This window comes from Gymnoscopelus microlampas, assembly GCF_963454915.1.
Source record: "Gymnoscopelus microlampas genome assembly, chromosome: 2".
Taxonomy (NCBI): Eukaryota; Metazoa; Chordata; class Actinopteri; order Myctophiformes; family Myctophidae; genus Gymnoscopelus; species Gymnoscopelus microlampas.
In genome coordinates, this window is record NC_139939.1 from 54,069,041 (window position 1) to 54,087,149 (window position 18,109).

General features: G+C 42.3%; 1 protein-coding gene across 1 annotated transcript in view; it reads right to left on the reverse strand.

Annotated features, from left to right (window-relative positions):
* The window catches only part of LOC311035178 (glutamate receptor ionotropic, NMDA 2A-like), a gene marked incomplete at both ends in the record, with an annotated part of 279,959 nt that overhangs the window by 71,227 nt on the left and 190,623 nt on the right, over positions 1 to 18,109 (reverse strand). Inside the window, 2 exons of the mRNA XM_084043257.1 lie at positions 4,531 to 4,733; positions 6,918 to 7,032. Coding sequence (XP_083899383.1) covers positions 4,531 to 4,733; positions 6,918 to 7,032 — 318 coding nt within the window. The remainder of the gene's footprint in view (positions 1 to 4,530; positions 4,734 to 6,917; positions 7,033 to 18,109) is intronic.

An 18,109-nucleotide genomic window follows, 5' to 3' on the forward strand; every position in this document is an offset into this window, starting at 1 on the left:
TTTTAGACGCATGATTGAACTGTACTCCTGTCAGTCCCGCGCGGCTGTATGCTTTGTAAGCACCCGATCGATAGAGAAATGCTGACAAATTAACTGACTGACACAGGGATCAACAAACCAGCCAGGTGAACATGAATGAACGACAGAAAAAGCCACAGCCACGACACCAGAGGGAGCGACCATGATCTGGTACCAACCCCAATTTAAAACCAACGTGGGAAAACTCTCATTCTACTGCTCTGCCAGCTAATCAGCTAATCGATGCTCGCGCTCTGGCTTGGATCAATGGGAAATAACATAGTATACGCATCTGTGTCAATCTAAAATGACAAAGATGCATTCCCTGATTTAACATGTCTGAAAAAACACAGACATTGTGCTGTTGTTTTTGGGGGGGTGTTTGTATAGTAGTATGTTGGATGTTAATTGTCTAATATGGACCACCTGGAAACATTAAGCTTTGGCTTTTTTGTGACATATCCATGTACATTTTTGACGGTGATACATTGCTTTTGATTGTATGTCTGTTTGTGTTGTATTGTATGTTTTTTGGCGTTGTTTTACTGTTGTCAAGGTTAGGAATACGTTTAAGGTTAGGCATAGTTTTACAGAGGTTAAGTTTAGGAATAAGGTTAGGTTTAGATATAGTTTTACTGAGGTGACGTTTAGGAATAAGTTTAGTGTTAGGCATAGTTTTACTGATGTTAAGTTTAGGAATACGGTTAGGTTTAGGTTTAGGCATAGTTTTACTGAGGTTACGTTTAGGAATACCTGGTGGCGACCGCCCGGTCCGAGGTCGCCAGATTTGACCCGGGGCAATGTGTTTTGGGGCGAGCATTCTTGTATTCTTCTATTGTATACTGTAGTGCGTGCGTGCACAGACTGCAGTGGGGGTCTCAGCATTTGTCAGATGTAATGTAAGAAGGGGGGCTCCAAGTATAAAAAGGTTAGGGCAGTGGTTCTCAAACTTTTTCATGTCAAGGACCCCCAAAGTTACACTTATTAGCCCGCGGACCCCCATTTGAAAAGATAAGCCAAGGACCCCAATGAGAGAAGGTTTTTACAGCTCTCTAGCAGTGATTCTCAACCATTTTGATTTCAAGGTCCACCAGTTTGACATGCATTAGGCTACGGATCCCCATTTAATGGCATTTATACCTCTGGGACCCCAATTCATATTGTAAAATCAATGTTAATTTAACTCTGAGAGTGTACAAATGGAACCAAATGGACCCATTAGGGTCCATTTGGTTCCATTTGTACACTCTCAGAGTTACAGACTCATAAGGGTCCATTTGGTCCCTGTCCATCATTTAGCTGGGACCCCCTGGAACCCCCTCAAGTACCCCTGGGGGTCCCCGGACCCCACTTTGAGAACCAATGGGTTAGGGGAACCACTGCTGTATGTGATGAACAGTATGACCTATGCTTTGAACACGGCTGTTGAAAACGTCTGTCTCAGAACAATGAACCTGAGAATTCCTCATGCACAGTTTCCGGCCTGGAGAAAAGCCTTCTGCTGCTCATTTCTTTAACAAAAAAAAGGCATAAACTAAACTGGCATAAAATGCGAACCACGACTGAGCTGCACCGACTGTGGCACACACTGGTGGATTTGATTAGTATTGATCGGATTGATCTTGATATCTGTGGGGATCTGCAGGCAAACCACGCTGAGACTGGCTTAGAAAAATAATGAATGTCTGGGAGACAAGACCGTCTCGCTACTAAAGCAGATTTGATAGGACAAAAACACACACGGCTGAATGAACAAACAGACTTGATGAGCGAAAGCCGAGAATGATACTGAATCTATTGCCACGTTCCTCTATTTTGTTGCGATGCAACTTCCACCATGGGTCGTCTTGTCGCCTTGTCGTGTCTTGTGTTGTGTTGTGTTGTCTCGTCGTTGCCTGAGGCAGAAAAGCGCCTCAGGCAAACTCAACGAGACCGAACTCAATAACAGAGATGGCACTAAAGTCACCCTCTGTGATGATGCACAGTAGAGAAAGCGATGTTTATGCTGCGTGCTGATACCGATGAGCTATCGCTGAAATAACGCAGAGATGAAATGTGACCTGACTAAACGGGTGATCATTCAGAACCTTTAGCGTCTCTGTTCTTTCATTTCACATCAAAGTAGAGAGAATTCATGCTATTGCTTGTTTAGATTGATCCGACCGTTTGTGGAAGTATACACCTAATAGAATGAATGTGAATTTAAAACCTATTAACAGAGAAGTTCACATTCAAAGGAAATCTTTCTTTCTTTCCAGTCACTATTGTCTAGCAAAAGGCCATTCCAGATTGCACTGCATGTGAATTCAAAGTAAGAGATTCCTCTCAGCTGTAATCTAATCCACACTTTGAAGGTCAGACCCAAATGAACTGAGACACAGATTTTGCCTCAGCTGAGCTCTACCAGGAGCCTCTGTTAACCCAGCAGTTCTCAAACTTTTTCATGTCAAGGTTCTGTGCCAGGGACCCCCAGAAGAGAGAATTAATGTTAAAAAAATATATATATATTCAAAAGTTTCTAAACCTTTTCTTTTTTTTTCCTATACATTTTTATCCCACAATTTTGTAACCCATTTTTTCCACCCAGTGCCAATTGTCTAAGTAATCCTGGGCGCTACACTCCCTCTGCCAGCCTAGGGAGAGCCTAGAGCTGAGCTCATGCCTCGCGCCCCCAGCACCCACGTCGTCCCCGGCAGGAATCGAACCTAGGACCTTCTAGCTGTGAGGCGACAGCGCTACCGACTGCGCCCCCGTAAAAAAAAGTTTCTAAACATTTTCAATATTCAGTATATATATAGCAGATGCGCAAGCGAAGTGACCCAATGTGAGCTTGTATATCTGCTATTTTTGAATAGCCAACGTATAAAATATGGATAAAGGGGGTAAACTGATTGTGATGCTGTATTAACACATTTTGCTGGGGACCCCCTGGAACCTCCTCAAGGACCCCCTCCTGTTAAGTGGACATGTGCAAGATAGTCCGCTGTTACAGTGACACTCCGGGTCACAAACAACCTGAACATTGTCATGGAAAAATATATAGGCTACTAACCACGCGGAAGCCTGAATGCATAAGCCAACGTTTATGGTGACATCCAGCAAGCAGGAAAAGCAAACACTCCCCAACACTCTCTTCTCTTCTCTGTCCTGGCCTGGCCTGTTCCCAAGCCCACAGCAGGGCAAAAGCACACAGAGGAACAGTCTCAGACCCTTCTCATAGCTGTCCACTCACACAGAGATTAGCCTCGTTCCCAGGCTTTTCTCGTCTCCGAGGAGAAAAGCCCTTCCCTGACCGTTCACTTCTATGGAGTTGCTACACCCATGCGCTATACTCCCCCCCCCCACCCCCATCTGATACTTTTGTGTGACGCTGTAGTAACAGTCAAGAAGGGTGTTAATTTATGAAAAAACACAAAAAGTTAAAATATGGAAATAATAGGTTTTCTGCACCTTTCAGCCAACAATAATATTGGCTGACAGGTGTGCGTTGTTTCGAGCGGTGGACATGCTGTGGACCAGCTGTTGACTGCATGGACTCTATGGTTTAATGTCAGGCGGACCGACTGGACCCCATGCTGTGGAGCCAACTGTCTCCTTTCAAAGTTTTAAAGACAAAAATAACGCACACAACATCGCCCGTCCTCCTCCGGTGCGGAGCCAAACTGCAACAGCGCCAACAGAGCCAAACAGCTCGCAACTCACTTTTAGTTATAGATGCTAGAAACTTTAATGAACAGCAGCAAAAAAACGACGTTCCAACCAGGGACGTGCACAGATAGACTCTAGGTGGTGCTAGAGCACCTGCCCTTTGCCCTCTTGACCAGAAGTGCCCTTTTGAAAAAGGGCACAGCAGGGGTCTTCAACAGGGGGTCCGGGACCCCTAGGGGGTCCTCAGAGTTACTACAGGGGGTCCACCAAATCTTTATGTGATATGATTTTTCTTTTTACCATAACCACTCGAAACCTAGCATCCCTTTTCTGAGGAGAACTTTAGCCAAAAATAGCCGATCTACAAGCCCACAACGCCTCGCGCTGCGAGGCGTTGTGGGCTTGTAGATCGGCTGTTTTTGGCAAAGAGGTATAGGTGTAGAGGGAAAAAAGAGCAGACCAAGTAAACAAAAAAAAGTATAATCTTAAACACAATTTTATACAATATAGAGGGGTCCCTGCTTCATCTCTCTCTCAGCTAGGGGGTCCTTGGCCTGAAAACGTTGAAGACCCCTGGTTAACAGTATGTAGCCCATGGTGACATCGATCAATTCTGGATTAAAAGCTTCTAATATATTAACAATTCCCCAAAATGTGCGTTGCAATTTTCTTCTGTAAATCTCACACTACTAAGGTAGCCGGCGGTTCCGCTCGCTGCGCAAGGTGCCCTTTTTTTTACTTGAGCACCTGCCCCTCAAAATGTCTGTGCACGCCACTGTTTGGAGCAACTAAAAGTGAGCTGCGAGCCCTTTCTTTCGCTCCATTCTTGAACGTTTTCATGCCACGACGACAACAACAACTTACTCTTTGACGTGGCGGCGGCAGGGAACAGAGTTCCTCATGCAGGTGCCGGTGAGGATGTCCACGTTGTCCACGATGACGAAGGGCTTCTCCTCCAGCGTGACGATGGACAGGTGGTTCTCGTCGGCGTCCTCGTCGCCGTACGAGTTGTACCGCGGCCACACCGGGAACATCAGGGCTAGCGTGCCGTTCTCCCAGCGGCCCATCTGCACACACACACACACACACACACACACACACGCACACACACATGCAAACACACACACACACACACACACACACACACACACACACACACACACACACACACACACACACACACATGCACACACACACACACACGCACATATGACTATACTTGTGAGGACATCATCACTTTAGGACAGCAATTTTAGTGTCATTTTTTTTTATCATTTCTTTTTCCATTTTCAAACCTAACCCTAAAGACTATAAAATATTAAATAATGGATTTACAAGCTCACTAGATCCACTATTTCCGGTGCATGACACTGGTGCGTCGGTTGGTATCCCAACTTGAATCTTTTCATCCTATATTAAAATTGCCTGGAGGGTCAACCGACGGTGGATGGTGGAAGGTGGGGTGGGTGGACGTCACAAACGTAACATGCAGACCTGCGAGGCGCACTGTCGCTCCGATCCGCACCAAACTTGGCACCAACACTGGTCAGGGGTCTGCCATCAGAATAGCCACAACAGGGACCACCTGTGGCACCCCACAGGTGGTGGGGTGCCACAGGTGGTTGCTTCACCCCTTTGTGTTCCTATTGGCTGGGGTTTAACCCATTAAGACCTGAGGCGATTCTTAAAAAAATGCTAAATCTCAACAGTTTTTTGAAAAGAATCTGGAAAATATTTTTTCAAGATTTTTCAAAAATAGCAGATCTACAAGCTCGTAGCGCGGCACTCGGTGCCGCGCTATGAGCTTGTAGATCTGCTATTTTTGAATAGCCCAAAGAAATCTTAAAATGAGACGCAGATGCGTCCCCAGTCTTAATGGGTTAACCAGCCATAACTCCAGTTCCCAGCATGATAAACGCCCCAAACCTGGTAAGTGCTCTTAGACAGCCAATAGGGACAGGCTGTAATTGCTCAAGGCCCGCCCCTCTGTGTTCCTATTGGCTGGGCTTCAAACAGCCCTAACTCCAGTTCCTAGCATGCTAAAGGTCCCAAACTTGGTGGGTGCTCTTAGACGGCCAATGGGGACGGGCTGTAATTGCTGAAGCCACACCCCCTCTGATTTCCTATTGGCTGGGACTACAGGCTCCAAACTTGGTGGGTGGTCTCACAGTCCATTGCTCTTATCAGCGCAGCATAGGACTAGGTTTGAAGGCCTGAAAATATAGTAATTGTATAAGCCCCCTAAAAAGATTTAACCATAAAACAACAATTTATCTCGTAAGGACCAGGAAAATTGTCCTCACAAAGTCACAAGAGTTTATTTCTCACATTGTACTAAAGTTGTGGGGACAGCTGGACCTCACAAGTATAGTAATACACGTACACTCACACCACACAGAGGTTTAGAGTAGTCAGTGAGTCAGAAAAGAGAGGAGCGGCACAGTAAATCCTCAGTGACTTAACTCTGGGAGGTTGGGTCCATTTGGTTCCGTCTGTACGCCCTCGGACTTAACTTTGGCGCTCTGTACCATTTACTATTATTTCTATTTGAAAACAATTTAAAAATATTTCAAAAACGTTTGAAAAGTTCTTACTTTGGTACCGTACGTGCATTTTGATATCAATACTTTTGTACTTTTACGTGTGAAAAACCATAGGGAGGTGTTCATTCTCGAGGTCGGCTGTACTTTTGATTACAGCTTAGAGGAAGCTTAGAGGGGCTAAAAAGGGCTAAAATATCATCAGCTAGAGCAGACCATCGCATTATAGCTATACACCATAGCTATACAGATGGAAACTTTTGGTACTTATCTTTCTTAGCCTAGGGCATGTGCACAAGTTGGTTGTGAGGGGCCTTCAAATGGCCGGCCTCTCCAAAAGGAGGGCTAAACAATTAGCAAGGTACTGTTCAATATCAGCTATTATAGGAAGCCGCTCAATTTGGAGGAAGCGTTGTTTCCTTTACCCATGAATGTTGTCTGCTGTGTCTGACAAGTATGCCAACACTATTGTATGTAACAATGTTCTGCCTTATATGCACTTTGTAACTGGCTGTTTTCCCAATATCTAACTGCAATGGCAGTGTTTATGTCCTTTGTACAAGGCATTCTTGCTATACTGTACTGTTTATGTGGACATAAATAAATATTTGAAGTGTGTGTGTGTGTGCGTGTGTGTGTGTGTGTGTGTGTGTGTGTGTGTGTGTGTGTGTGTGTGTGTGTGTGTGTTGGTCTTGGCATCTTGTGTCGTACCTTCTCCCACACTCGCTCGCTGTTCAGCACGATGACGATCAGCTTGGGGTTGGCCTGGTAACCGTCCGGAGTGAAGCTCAGGTCCCGCCCTTCGTTCCACACGTGCATCATGTGTCTGAAAGAGACACAAAGACACAAACACAGCCTTAAGAAAGCTGTGTGTGTGTGTGTGTGTGTGTGTGTGTGTGTGTGTGTGTGTGTGTGTGTGTTTACCCAACAGGATTCATGGCTGATGTTTACGTACATTTTCAGAACCTGTGTCATTTCCGTACCAATATTGTCCCAGTACTTTTTCAAGAGAGGGCAAAACCAGAAGATATGGCTGTAGTTGGAATGGTTTTCACCACAGTCTCACCAAAATGTTGGTGTTACAAGATTTTGTAAATGTCATATAATGCTGAGATTTGGTGCTTGACACTTGCACACTTAACATCTTTAACCAGGAACTGTGTCATGGGATGAAAATCTGTAATAGTTTTCTTCTGTCTGGTGCAATTCTCGATAAGGCTTCTAACTCGCAAATATCTAAAGGAATGAGAGTGTGTTAAATCGTAGTCTCTTTGTAGTGACTCAAATCGTACAATTCCTTTATTATCTATAAATTGCCCAAATATCTTTCTTGAAAGTGCCATCATATTTATTTGGAACAAAGTCAGGATCTTCCTTTAACTAACCACTCAGTATAATCTTTAATCTTTAGCGTATCCTTATAAGACCATTTAGGATCACATCTCTGTGCATAAGAGGTGTCCTAAGATGATGATAATTTCATGACCGGCGGAGACTCAAGGAGTGTCCTAAGAGTCTCCTATACCGGAGACCCTGTCGGTCATCAAAAGTGACGAAAACAAAAGCATCTCCATGTATTCAAGGCTTCATGGGGTGTATAAGTGATAGAAAATAAGTCATTTGTTTGGGTGAACTACTCCTTTAACCCATTAAGACCGGGAACGCATCTGTGTCATTTTTAGATTTCTTTAGGCTATTCAAAAATAACAGATATACAAGCTCATAGCGCGGCACCGAGTGCCGCACTACGAGCTTGTAGATCTGCTATTTTAGTAAAATCGTGAACATTTGAGCAAATCTTTGAATATATATGTATTTTTTAAAGCGTTAGGATTTAGGAAACATTTTTCTTTCATCGGCGTCAGGTCTTAATGGGTTAAGAGGAGTAAATGCAAGACATAGCAGGGTAAGAAGACACATCATAGCCAGAGAGATACAGGAGAAAAAGAAGACAAAGGTAAGAGGAAAAAAAGAGAGAATATCGCACCGAGCACGTCCTGCCAGCACGGAGCCACGGTCATCTGAGTTCTTTCCAGTGTGTGTGTGTGTGTGTGTGTGTGTGTGTGTGTGTGTGTGAACATACATGTACCTAAGTATGCACCGACGTTTGAGATAATGACTTAAACCTACTTTAATCACAGCCTGAGGGTAGATCCTTCTCAAATCAATGCTATCTTCACGCACCGTGTGCATGTATGTGTGTGTGTGTGTGTGTGTGTGTGTGTGTGTGTGTGTGTGTGTGTGTGTGTGTGTGTGTGTGTGTGTGTGTGTGTGTGTGTGTGTGTGTGTAGAGTAGGAGTATGTGAGTATATAAGAGTGCTTATCCATGAGCGTGTGCGTGCGTGAGTGCATACACGTGTGTGTGTGTGTGTGTGTGAGTGTGAGTGTGAGTGTGAGTGTGTGTGCGTGTGCGTGCGTGCGTGCGTTCGTGCGTGCGTGCGTGCGAGTGTGCACGCACGTGTGCATGTGTGTGCGTGGGAGGTGGAGAGTCAAATGCTACATGCGTTCCGCATCATCAGTATTCTCTCCATCGATTTCTTCCCCAGATTCACGCCTGACAGTCCAGTCAGTGGTGCAGTGCGAACGCCCTCACACACACACACACACACACACACACACACACACACACACACACACACACACACACACGCACGCACACACACACACACACACACACACACACACACACACACACACAGCACATACTGTATTACTGGTGATTGCCGTTGAGGCACATTGCTGTTGGTTTTATGTATTATCTTCTATTATGCCCATAATACTATTCATAGATTGTACAATTTACCTGCGCCCATATTTATATCCAACTACACACTTTAATCTGCATGCCTAATGTACTTGATCCATGTGCCCTTTGAACAAGGTTATTATAGTTAACGATTTCCGTATTGAAATAATAGGCTCTATGCACAGCAGCCATATTATCACTTCCTTCAGAGGTGTTACCAATGATACTAATGAAGGCTCTGTTCCATTTAGTGTAGCACAGTGGTTTCCACGACCCCCATAACTCTGAGAGTGTACAAATGGAACCAAATGGACCCTTACGGGTCCATTTGGTTCCATTTGTACACTCTCAGAGTTACACACCTGTAAGGGGCCATTTGGAAGCCCATGAGGGTCCCTGGACCCCAACTGTAGACCCACTGGTGTAACAGAGTGTTTCCAGTGGGCCAACATGCAACAATATCAGCAACCCTGACTCTGTTTGACCATGAATGGAACAGAGCCTTCGTTAGTATCATTGGTAACACCTGTGAATGTCTTCATAATATGGCTGCTGTGAATAAAGCCTATTTACTGAACTAAATAAAAACTATAATAATAAAAATAATTAACTGAAACTGTATTGTTGTAGTGTTTACAAAACTAAAATGAACTTGCTATTGTCACTTTAACCCTGTATACTGTACATCGCCTAATTGAGAATAGTCGGCTATTTGAAAATAGCCGAGCTACACGCTAACAAGGCTTTTTTAAAACAATGTTTTTTTTTTTTTTTTTTTACTATTGTCACTATAGTATTACCAGTGTTCATTTTACTGTTGTCACTAGTCAATAGAGTTTATTCTGTACTTGTTCCTCCTACCCATTTGTTTCATCCTGACTGCCGTGTTGCTTTGACAACTCAATTTCCCTTAGGATCAGTAAAGGTCTGTCTGTCTGTCTGTCTGTCTGGGGTCCTCAGAGTTACTACAGGGGGTCCGCCAAATCTTTGTGTGATATGATTTTTTTTTTTACCTTAACCACTTGAACCCTAGCATCCCTTTTTCTGAGGAAAACTTTAGTCCAAAAATAGCAGATCTACAAGCTCACAACGCCTCGCGCTGCGAGGCGTTGTGAGCTTGTAGATCTGCTATTTTTTGGCAAAGAGGTTTGTGTAGAGCGAAAAAAGAGCAGACCAAGTAAACAAAAAAAGTTTGATCTGAAACACAATTTTATATAAAATAGAGGGGGTCCCTGCTTCATCTCTCTCTCAGCTAGGGGGTCCTTGGCCTGAAAACGTTGAAGACCCCTGCTATAGATAGCTCACTCAGTTATCCCACATCTACGCAATCACTAAAGCCAACACACAATTCCACACAACCCGTGATTGAGTACACACACATTACACATGTTTCAGTACTTAAAATAAACAGTACACACTCAACCTGCCAAAACAGAGGCTTTGAAAGCCTCAGAACCATTCTAAGTTGTTGAGAGAGTGAGATAACAGACCATTTACAGACACTCTTTATCCAGAGCAAGTTAAGTGGACGATCAGAGTCAATCAATGCCATGAACCCCAGTCTGTAAAGGACGAGGTAAATGGTGTTGTAAACAGAGTGAAAAGAAAGCAATTTAGTGCTTCAAACTAAGACGCTAGGACACCAGATAAACATCAAACCAGCACAGCAAAATCCATAATGGTTACTTTAAAGATGCGCTCCTATGTAACTTTCCTCTTCTACCCCGGATTTTAACCAGGTTTAATTTCCTGTACTGACAGTGCTGACATTTGTTTTACCATTGAGCTAATACAGATTGGAAAACATTACATTTTATGTGTTAAAAAAAAGTTACATAGTGAGGCTTTAACGGTTAAAGCCTCACTATGTAACTTTTCAAAAAGTGACACGGATGCGTTCCAGGTCAAATGGGTTTTAACCCATTAAGACCTGTCACTTTTTGATTTGAGCTAAAAAGCATTATTTTACAATTTGGCTATTTATGAAAAATCTTGAAAATGTGTGCAAATCTTTGAATATATACTTTTTTAAAGCGAACATTTTTAACTCAAATCTTTGCTTCTGGGGGGTCCCTGGAACAACGTATTTTGAGATGGGGGTCCACGGCCAAATACATATCATTTTGGGGGTCCTTGACATGAAAAAGATTGAGAACCACTGACATAGAAACATAGGTTTTACATAAAACTGTTAGGATTTAAAAGACATTTTTTGAATCGGCTTCAGGTCTTAAGGTTAACATAGGTACTGACTTGTTTCCTAACGTTCTAGGTACTGAAAGAAAGACTTCATTTCAGAGGCTGCATAGGGACAGTGATTTCAGACCCCGAAGTGTCGTTTTTAAGACTTTAACCCTCTAAGACCCAGCGATGCTTTTGGGCAACACTTAAATTTTATAAAGAAATGAGTTTAAATCATTTTTCTTTTCTGTTATTTTTTATTTTTCTCACCTCTAAATCCTCATTGGGTCCTATTGTTTAGTCTTACAATGGCATTGGCCAGGATATTTGCATATAAATACCCCCCACAGAGCCAGGAATCATCACAACTTGAAAAGAATCTGGGTCTTAGAGGGTTAAAGGCAGAATCAATTACATTTTCTCCATAAACAGGCTGTATCAAATATGAATGAATATCATAAACGATGCAGAGCCGCCCCCCTGACAGAAACGCCCGGAGGATTTGTTTTATTTTTGGAACACAGTTCTTATATGACGTGATCTTGGATTCCCCAATGGGGGATTTCAACACAAACAAAATAACGCTGCGACCCAGGGGGACGGCGCCCTCTAGCGGCAGTGACGTCAGACTTCGGTGCTCTTATGTTTATTCTCCATAGAGAAATGACTTCTGTGACCCAGGGGGCTGAGCGAGTGATGTCAGGACCGGGGTTGCATTGCTCATGGGAATTAAGGCCTTGCACGCCGTGCAGGAATCTATTTGACCATGCAGGGGCACGGGCAGGCACACGCATAGATTTTAAACTACTTTGAAATTCACACCTCAACAAACTTTACAAAGGCTCCTGACCCACACCAGGTGAATTAACATAGGAATGAGCCTAGATGCATATCAATTGTCCATTGTGTGACCTGTAGTGTATAGGTGTTAAGGGACGTGCGCGTCTCGCCATTAACCCTTTAAGACCGGGAACGCATCTGTGTGTCATTTTTAGATTTATTTGGCTATTCAAAAATAGCACATATACAAGCTCATAGCGCGGCACCGAGTGCCGCGCTATGAGCTTGTAGAGCTGCTATTTTTGGGGGAAAAAATCTTGAAAATGTGTGGAAATCTCTGAATATATACATTTATAACTCAAATATTTGCTTCTGGGGGATCCCTGGAACAACATATTTTGAGATGGGGGTCCGCGGCCAAATACGTATCATTTTTGGGGGTCCTTGACATGAAACAAGTTTGAGGACCACTGTTATTAAAGCAACATACGTTTTTTTCAAGAAACTGCTAGGATTTAGAAGACATTTCTAGAATCCCAGTAGCAAAGATTTGAGTTAAAAATGTTCGCTTTAAAATATATACATTCAAAGACTTGCACACATTTTCACGATTTAAAAAAAATAAATAGCAGATCTACAAGCTCATAGCGCGGCACTCGGTGCCGCTCAATGAGCTTGTAGATCTGCTATTTTTGAATAGCCAACGACATCTTAAAATGACACAGACGCGTTCCCGGTCTCAATGGGTTAAAATAGAGTGCAACCACGTTCCAATTCAGCATTGCAACACTTGTCAGGACTGCATAGCATAACAGCATTACGTGAGGAAGACGAGACTGAAGAGGTGGGTTTTTGAGGGCAGTAAAACAAAACAAAAAAAAGAGAGGGCTAGAGGCTGGAGCTGCTTTGATTTTATTTTTGAATTATTTAACGTTTTATCTATTGAGAGTGAGTTCCGTCAGGCATATAAGTCAGGTGGAAAGTTGGGTTCCAAAACTTTTACTTTTCAGGATACAAATTCAAAAATAGCAAAAGTAGCTCCGCGTTTCGAGCTTGTGGATCTTCGTGTAACGCTGTAGTATGCAGTGAAGCGTTAATTTCAGAAAAAAACACAAACAAAACAACAAAACAGCAACGATTTTTAAAAATATTTTTTTCAAAGGTATTGTTTTTGTCTTGTTCTGCCTTTATTTGATAGTATACAGCAGACTGACAGGAGATGGGGAGAGAGAGAGAGACGCGGAGTGACACGCAGCAGAGGTCGCCGGGATCGTGTCAGGCTGCATTAGCAGCTTTGCGGTGCCCGGACCGCTACGCCAGCCGTCGGGGCCATTTAAAAAAAAAATGTTATGATGTGAATAGAGAGTGAGTTCCATAATGGAGGCGAGTGAGAAGGTCCTGGCTGTCACCCCCAGGCTCTGAGGAGGTGACAGGGCCCTGGGGACCACCAGGGGCCAGGAGGTGGTCCATCAGCGGACCTGGGGGAACGGGGGGGGGTGAGAGGTCAGAGGGGTAGCGGGGGGAGCTATAGGTTGAATTGTGCTCACGTTTGTGTGAGTGAGGAGAATGTTGAAGTGTGTTCATCATGTGTTTGTGTACCAGTACTGTGTAAAAAGTACTGGTATCAAAATGTACTTAAAGTACCAAAAGTATTCATTGTGCAGAATGTCCCATTTCAAATGTATAACATGTAAAAAAAATCATTTTAAAATAGCAGATCTACAAGCTCACAATGCGTCGCATGCGACGCATTGTGAGCTTGTAGATCTGCTATTTTAAAAAGCCCCAAATTTATATAGGGCCAAAGTGGTATGTTTTGTAATAATAATAATCAAAATCCACAAATTAACTAAAGTTTTCAAATAATTGTAGTGAAGAAAAGTACAATATTTCCTCTACAGTGGAGTAGAAGTAAATGTACTGACAATTGGAAATACTCCAGTAAAGTCAAAAATACGTAAAAATTGTACTAGTACAGTACAGTACTTGAGTAAATGCACTTACTTTACACCACTGTTTGGTCATGGAGCACTGGTGTGATGTGGTCTCTGAGTGGGTACCAAGGTTATTAAGAGTTTAGAATTGTATTTTGTTTTGACCTTTTGTTTTCGATTTCAGTTTAGTTCTGCTTATGAGTGGGTTTGTTAGCTTATTATTTTGTTGTCTTTTTTTATATTGTTTTACTTTTAGTCAGATTCACGAGCTCGCCTCCGGCACCTAATACTTTACAAATTAAAGGAGTAGTTCACCCAAACAATGACTTATTTTCTATCAATGACACACCCCATGAAGCCTTGAATTCATGGCGATTCTTCCGGGGTTTTTTTCTCGCATTCCTGAGCCAATAATTTAATGGCCGGGTCGTCGGTCAATATGAGACTCGGTAGGAGACTCAAGGACACTCCACCGGTCATCAAATTATTGGCTTAGGAATGCGACAAGAATTCGACAAGAATTCAAAGCTTCATGGGGTGTGTAATTGATAGAAAATTGGTAATTTTTTGGGTGAACTACACCTTTAAAACGATAGTTAAATATAAATATAAATAAATGTTTTTTTTCCTATCGACTAGTCACTCCATGAAGACTTGAATTCATGGATATTCTTTTGTTGTTGCATTCTTAAGTCATTAAATTGATGACCAGCAGACCGGTTGGGAGCGGTTCCGGTATGAGACACAAAGGAGACTCTTTGTGTCTCAAATTATTGGCTTAGGAATGCGACAAAAATATTCCATGGAGTGACTAATTGTTAGAAAAAAAGTTATTTTGGGGTGATATATCTCTTTAAGCACTGTTCTAATTAGCCCATACCCTACAGTATAGCTGTCAAGATTGTAATAACGTTGTTTGCTATCACAGTATGATAATCAGAGGATATGCAGTCATCAGGTTAATTCTAAACACACACACACACACACACACACACACACACACACACACACACACACACACACACACACACACACACACACACACACACACACACACACACACACACACACACACACACACACAGCGTCGCTATTTGTAAATTATAGCCTGACTTCGACATCGAACACATTCGGCGGTTAATTAAATTAATTGGCAGCCGTCGCATGCGTAACGAGCAACAAAAAAAAGCCACTACATAACAAGCAGAACCATTCTATTTCTGTGGAGAGGGCCCCGGTGGCTGTTAACCCATTCAATTCGGGAACACATTTGTGTCATTCTAATATGTCTTTGGCTATTAAAAACATAGCAGATCTTTAAGCTCAAAGATGCCTGGTACAGTGCTTTGTGACTCATAATTGTCACACTGGAAAGCGTAAATGGATATGATGAGATTTGTTGACTCAATGTCAATTCTGTGAGTTAAATCTGGTGAGGGAAGACTGTCTATTACTATTACTATTTTTGTAAAGCGAACATTTGTAACTCAAATCTTTGCTTCTGGGGGGGACCCCTGGAACAAAACATTTTGAGATGGGGGTCCACGGCCAAATACATATCTAAAAATGTTTTCTAAATCCTAACAGTATGTGTTACTATATCAGTGCATGGTGTTCCAACTTTTCCATGTCAAGGACCCCCAAAAGTATTTGGCCACGGACCCCCTCTCAAAAATATTTAGTTCCAGGGAGGGACCCCCCAGAAGCAAAGATTTGAGTTACAAATGTTCACATTAAAAATATATATATATTCAAAGATTTGCACACATTTTCATGATTTTTCAAAAAATAGCAGATCTACAAGCTCATAGCGCGGCACTCGGTGCCGCGCTATGAGCTTGTATATCTGCTATTTTTAAATAGCCAAAGTATTAAAATAACGGTTAAAGTGGTTCATGGTCATAATGGGTTAACCATTCTTGCCTAAAACTCAAGTATTGCAAATGGAAGTCAGTCAACATGCATAATAATGAGAGTCGTTTCACTGCTCGTGGCAGCTTGCCAGCTCCAACCTAACCTAAGCAGTTAAAATGCCACAAAAAATCCAACACAATTCAGACAGATCTAGGCTCCCGGTAGGGCTGCGTCTTTCCCATCTGCCGGGGAGAGGTCGGGTTAAATTATATTCACATAAATATCACTGTGTGCACGATGTCGATAAGAGAAGAAACGATTGCCGCTTTGTCGTTATTGCTGTTGTTTTCGTGTCATATCAAGAAGCTGGGGAAAAGCCTGGTGGCCTTTTCGCTTAGCCCATTAAGACCTGGAACTGTGTCATTCTTAGATTTGAGCTAAAAGCATTATTTTACACTTTGGGCTATTCAAAAATAGCAGATATACAAGCTCATAGCGCGGCACCGAGTGCCGCGCTACGAGCTTGTAGATCTGCAATTTTTGAAAAATCGTGAAAATGTGTGCAAATCTTTGAATATATATATTTTTTAAAGCAAACATTTTTAACTCAAATCTTTGCTTCTGGGGGGTCCCTGGAACAACATATTTTGCTGGGGTTCCGCGGCCAAATACATATAATTTTGGGGGTCCTTGACATGAAAAAGATTGAGCACCACTGATATAGAAACATACATTTTTCAGAATACTGTTGAGATTTAGGAGACATGTACTGTAGAATCGGCTTCAGGTCTCAATGGGTTAAAGGCTCACACAGCTATAATGGATGAACTGTATAAGTAATGTAAGCCCCATGGCCTGTCAAGGCTACAGAGTCACACATTGCAAGCATGATGCCAATGGGGGCATTGTTGCTGTATATTGTTCACTATATCGCAGGGAAGAAACCTTGTATGTCCAATAAAATATAGAGAAGAATAGGAAGAATTGTTGCTTATTGGTTCTGTGTCATGAGGTAGGATCCACTCCCTATTTATGGGCAGTGGTGGAAAAAGTACTCAAATGTTTTACTTAAAGCATTGGTTCTCAAAGTGGGGTCCGGGGACCCCCAGGGGTACTTGAGGGGATACCAGGGGGTCCCCAGCTAAATGATTTATACGAACCAAATGGACCCTTATGGGTCTGTAACTCTGAGAGTGTACAGATGGAACCAAATGGACCCTAACGGGTCCATTTGGTTCCATTTGTACACTCTCTGAGTTAAATTAACATTGATTTTACAAAATGAATTGGGGTCCCAGAGATAGAAATGCCATTACATGGGGGTCCGTAGCCTAATGCATGTCAAACTGGGGGTCCTTAAATTACAATGATTGCGAATCACTGCTAGAGCCGTAAAAATCTTCTCTTATGGGGGGTTCCTGGCTTATCTTTTCAAATGGGGGCTAATAAGTGTCAATTTAGTGGTCCTTGACATGAAAAGGTTTGAGAACCGATGACTTAAAGGATCTACACCATGAATTAAAAAAAATAAAATAATATTTAATATCATATTGTTTATGTCCCTCAAACGTTTTTCAAAAGGTTTGAGCCTAAATCAAGCCTCAGATATACTCATTCCAACTAACTTCTCTCTGGCTTATAAAGCACTTTCACCTGCAATACCACATTGTCCTGATTTGCACGTGGCGCTGTTGAGCCAGTTTGTATGCATGTTATCTCCTGGTTCTGAGTGGAAAAAGTAAAAAAAAAAAAAAAGGAAAATGTTCCTATGTTGGAACTGAAAAGCGGGAGGGATTGTACCGCTAGTGACGTCACTTTCGGGGCCAAATCAGTTTGGCCTGTTTAGAGACCAATTTACATAAAACCCCAGATATGCTGCGAAAGCCTGAGGGCTCAAACTGGGGTATTTTTTGGGATAGAAGAGAGGTAGGGGAGACCAAAAACACAAAAACACACAAAAAAGAAGGAAAAGTATAATGTCATGGTGTAGTCCCTTTAAGTATCAATACTGCAATGTAGAAATACTCTGTTACAAGTAAAGGTCAGGAATTAAAAATGTATTTAAAAGTATAAAAGTATTGGCATCAAAATGTACTTAAAGTACCAAAAGTAAAAGTACTAAAACCTACAAAACGTGTAAAGGTACCACACACAGTTGTGAGCTTGTAGATCTGCTATTTTCAAATAGCCTATGTATACAATAGGACTAAAGTGGTTAATGTGTGTTTTATAATGTAATAATGTATATCTGCAAAGTAACTAAAGTTTTCAAATAATTGTAGTGGAGTAAAAGTACAATATTTGCCTCTGAGATGTAGTGGAGTAGAAGCAGAAGTACAGACAATTGGAAATACTCCAGTACAGTAAAAGTACCTCAAAATTGTACTCAAGTACAGTTCTCGAGTAAA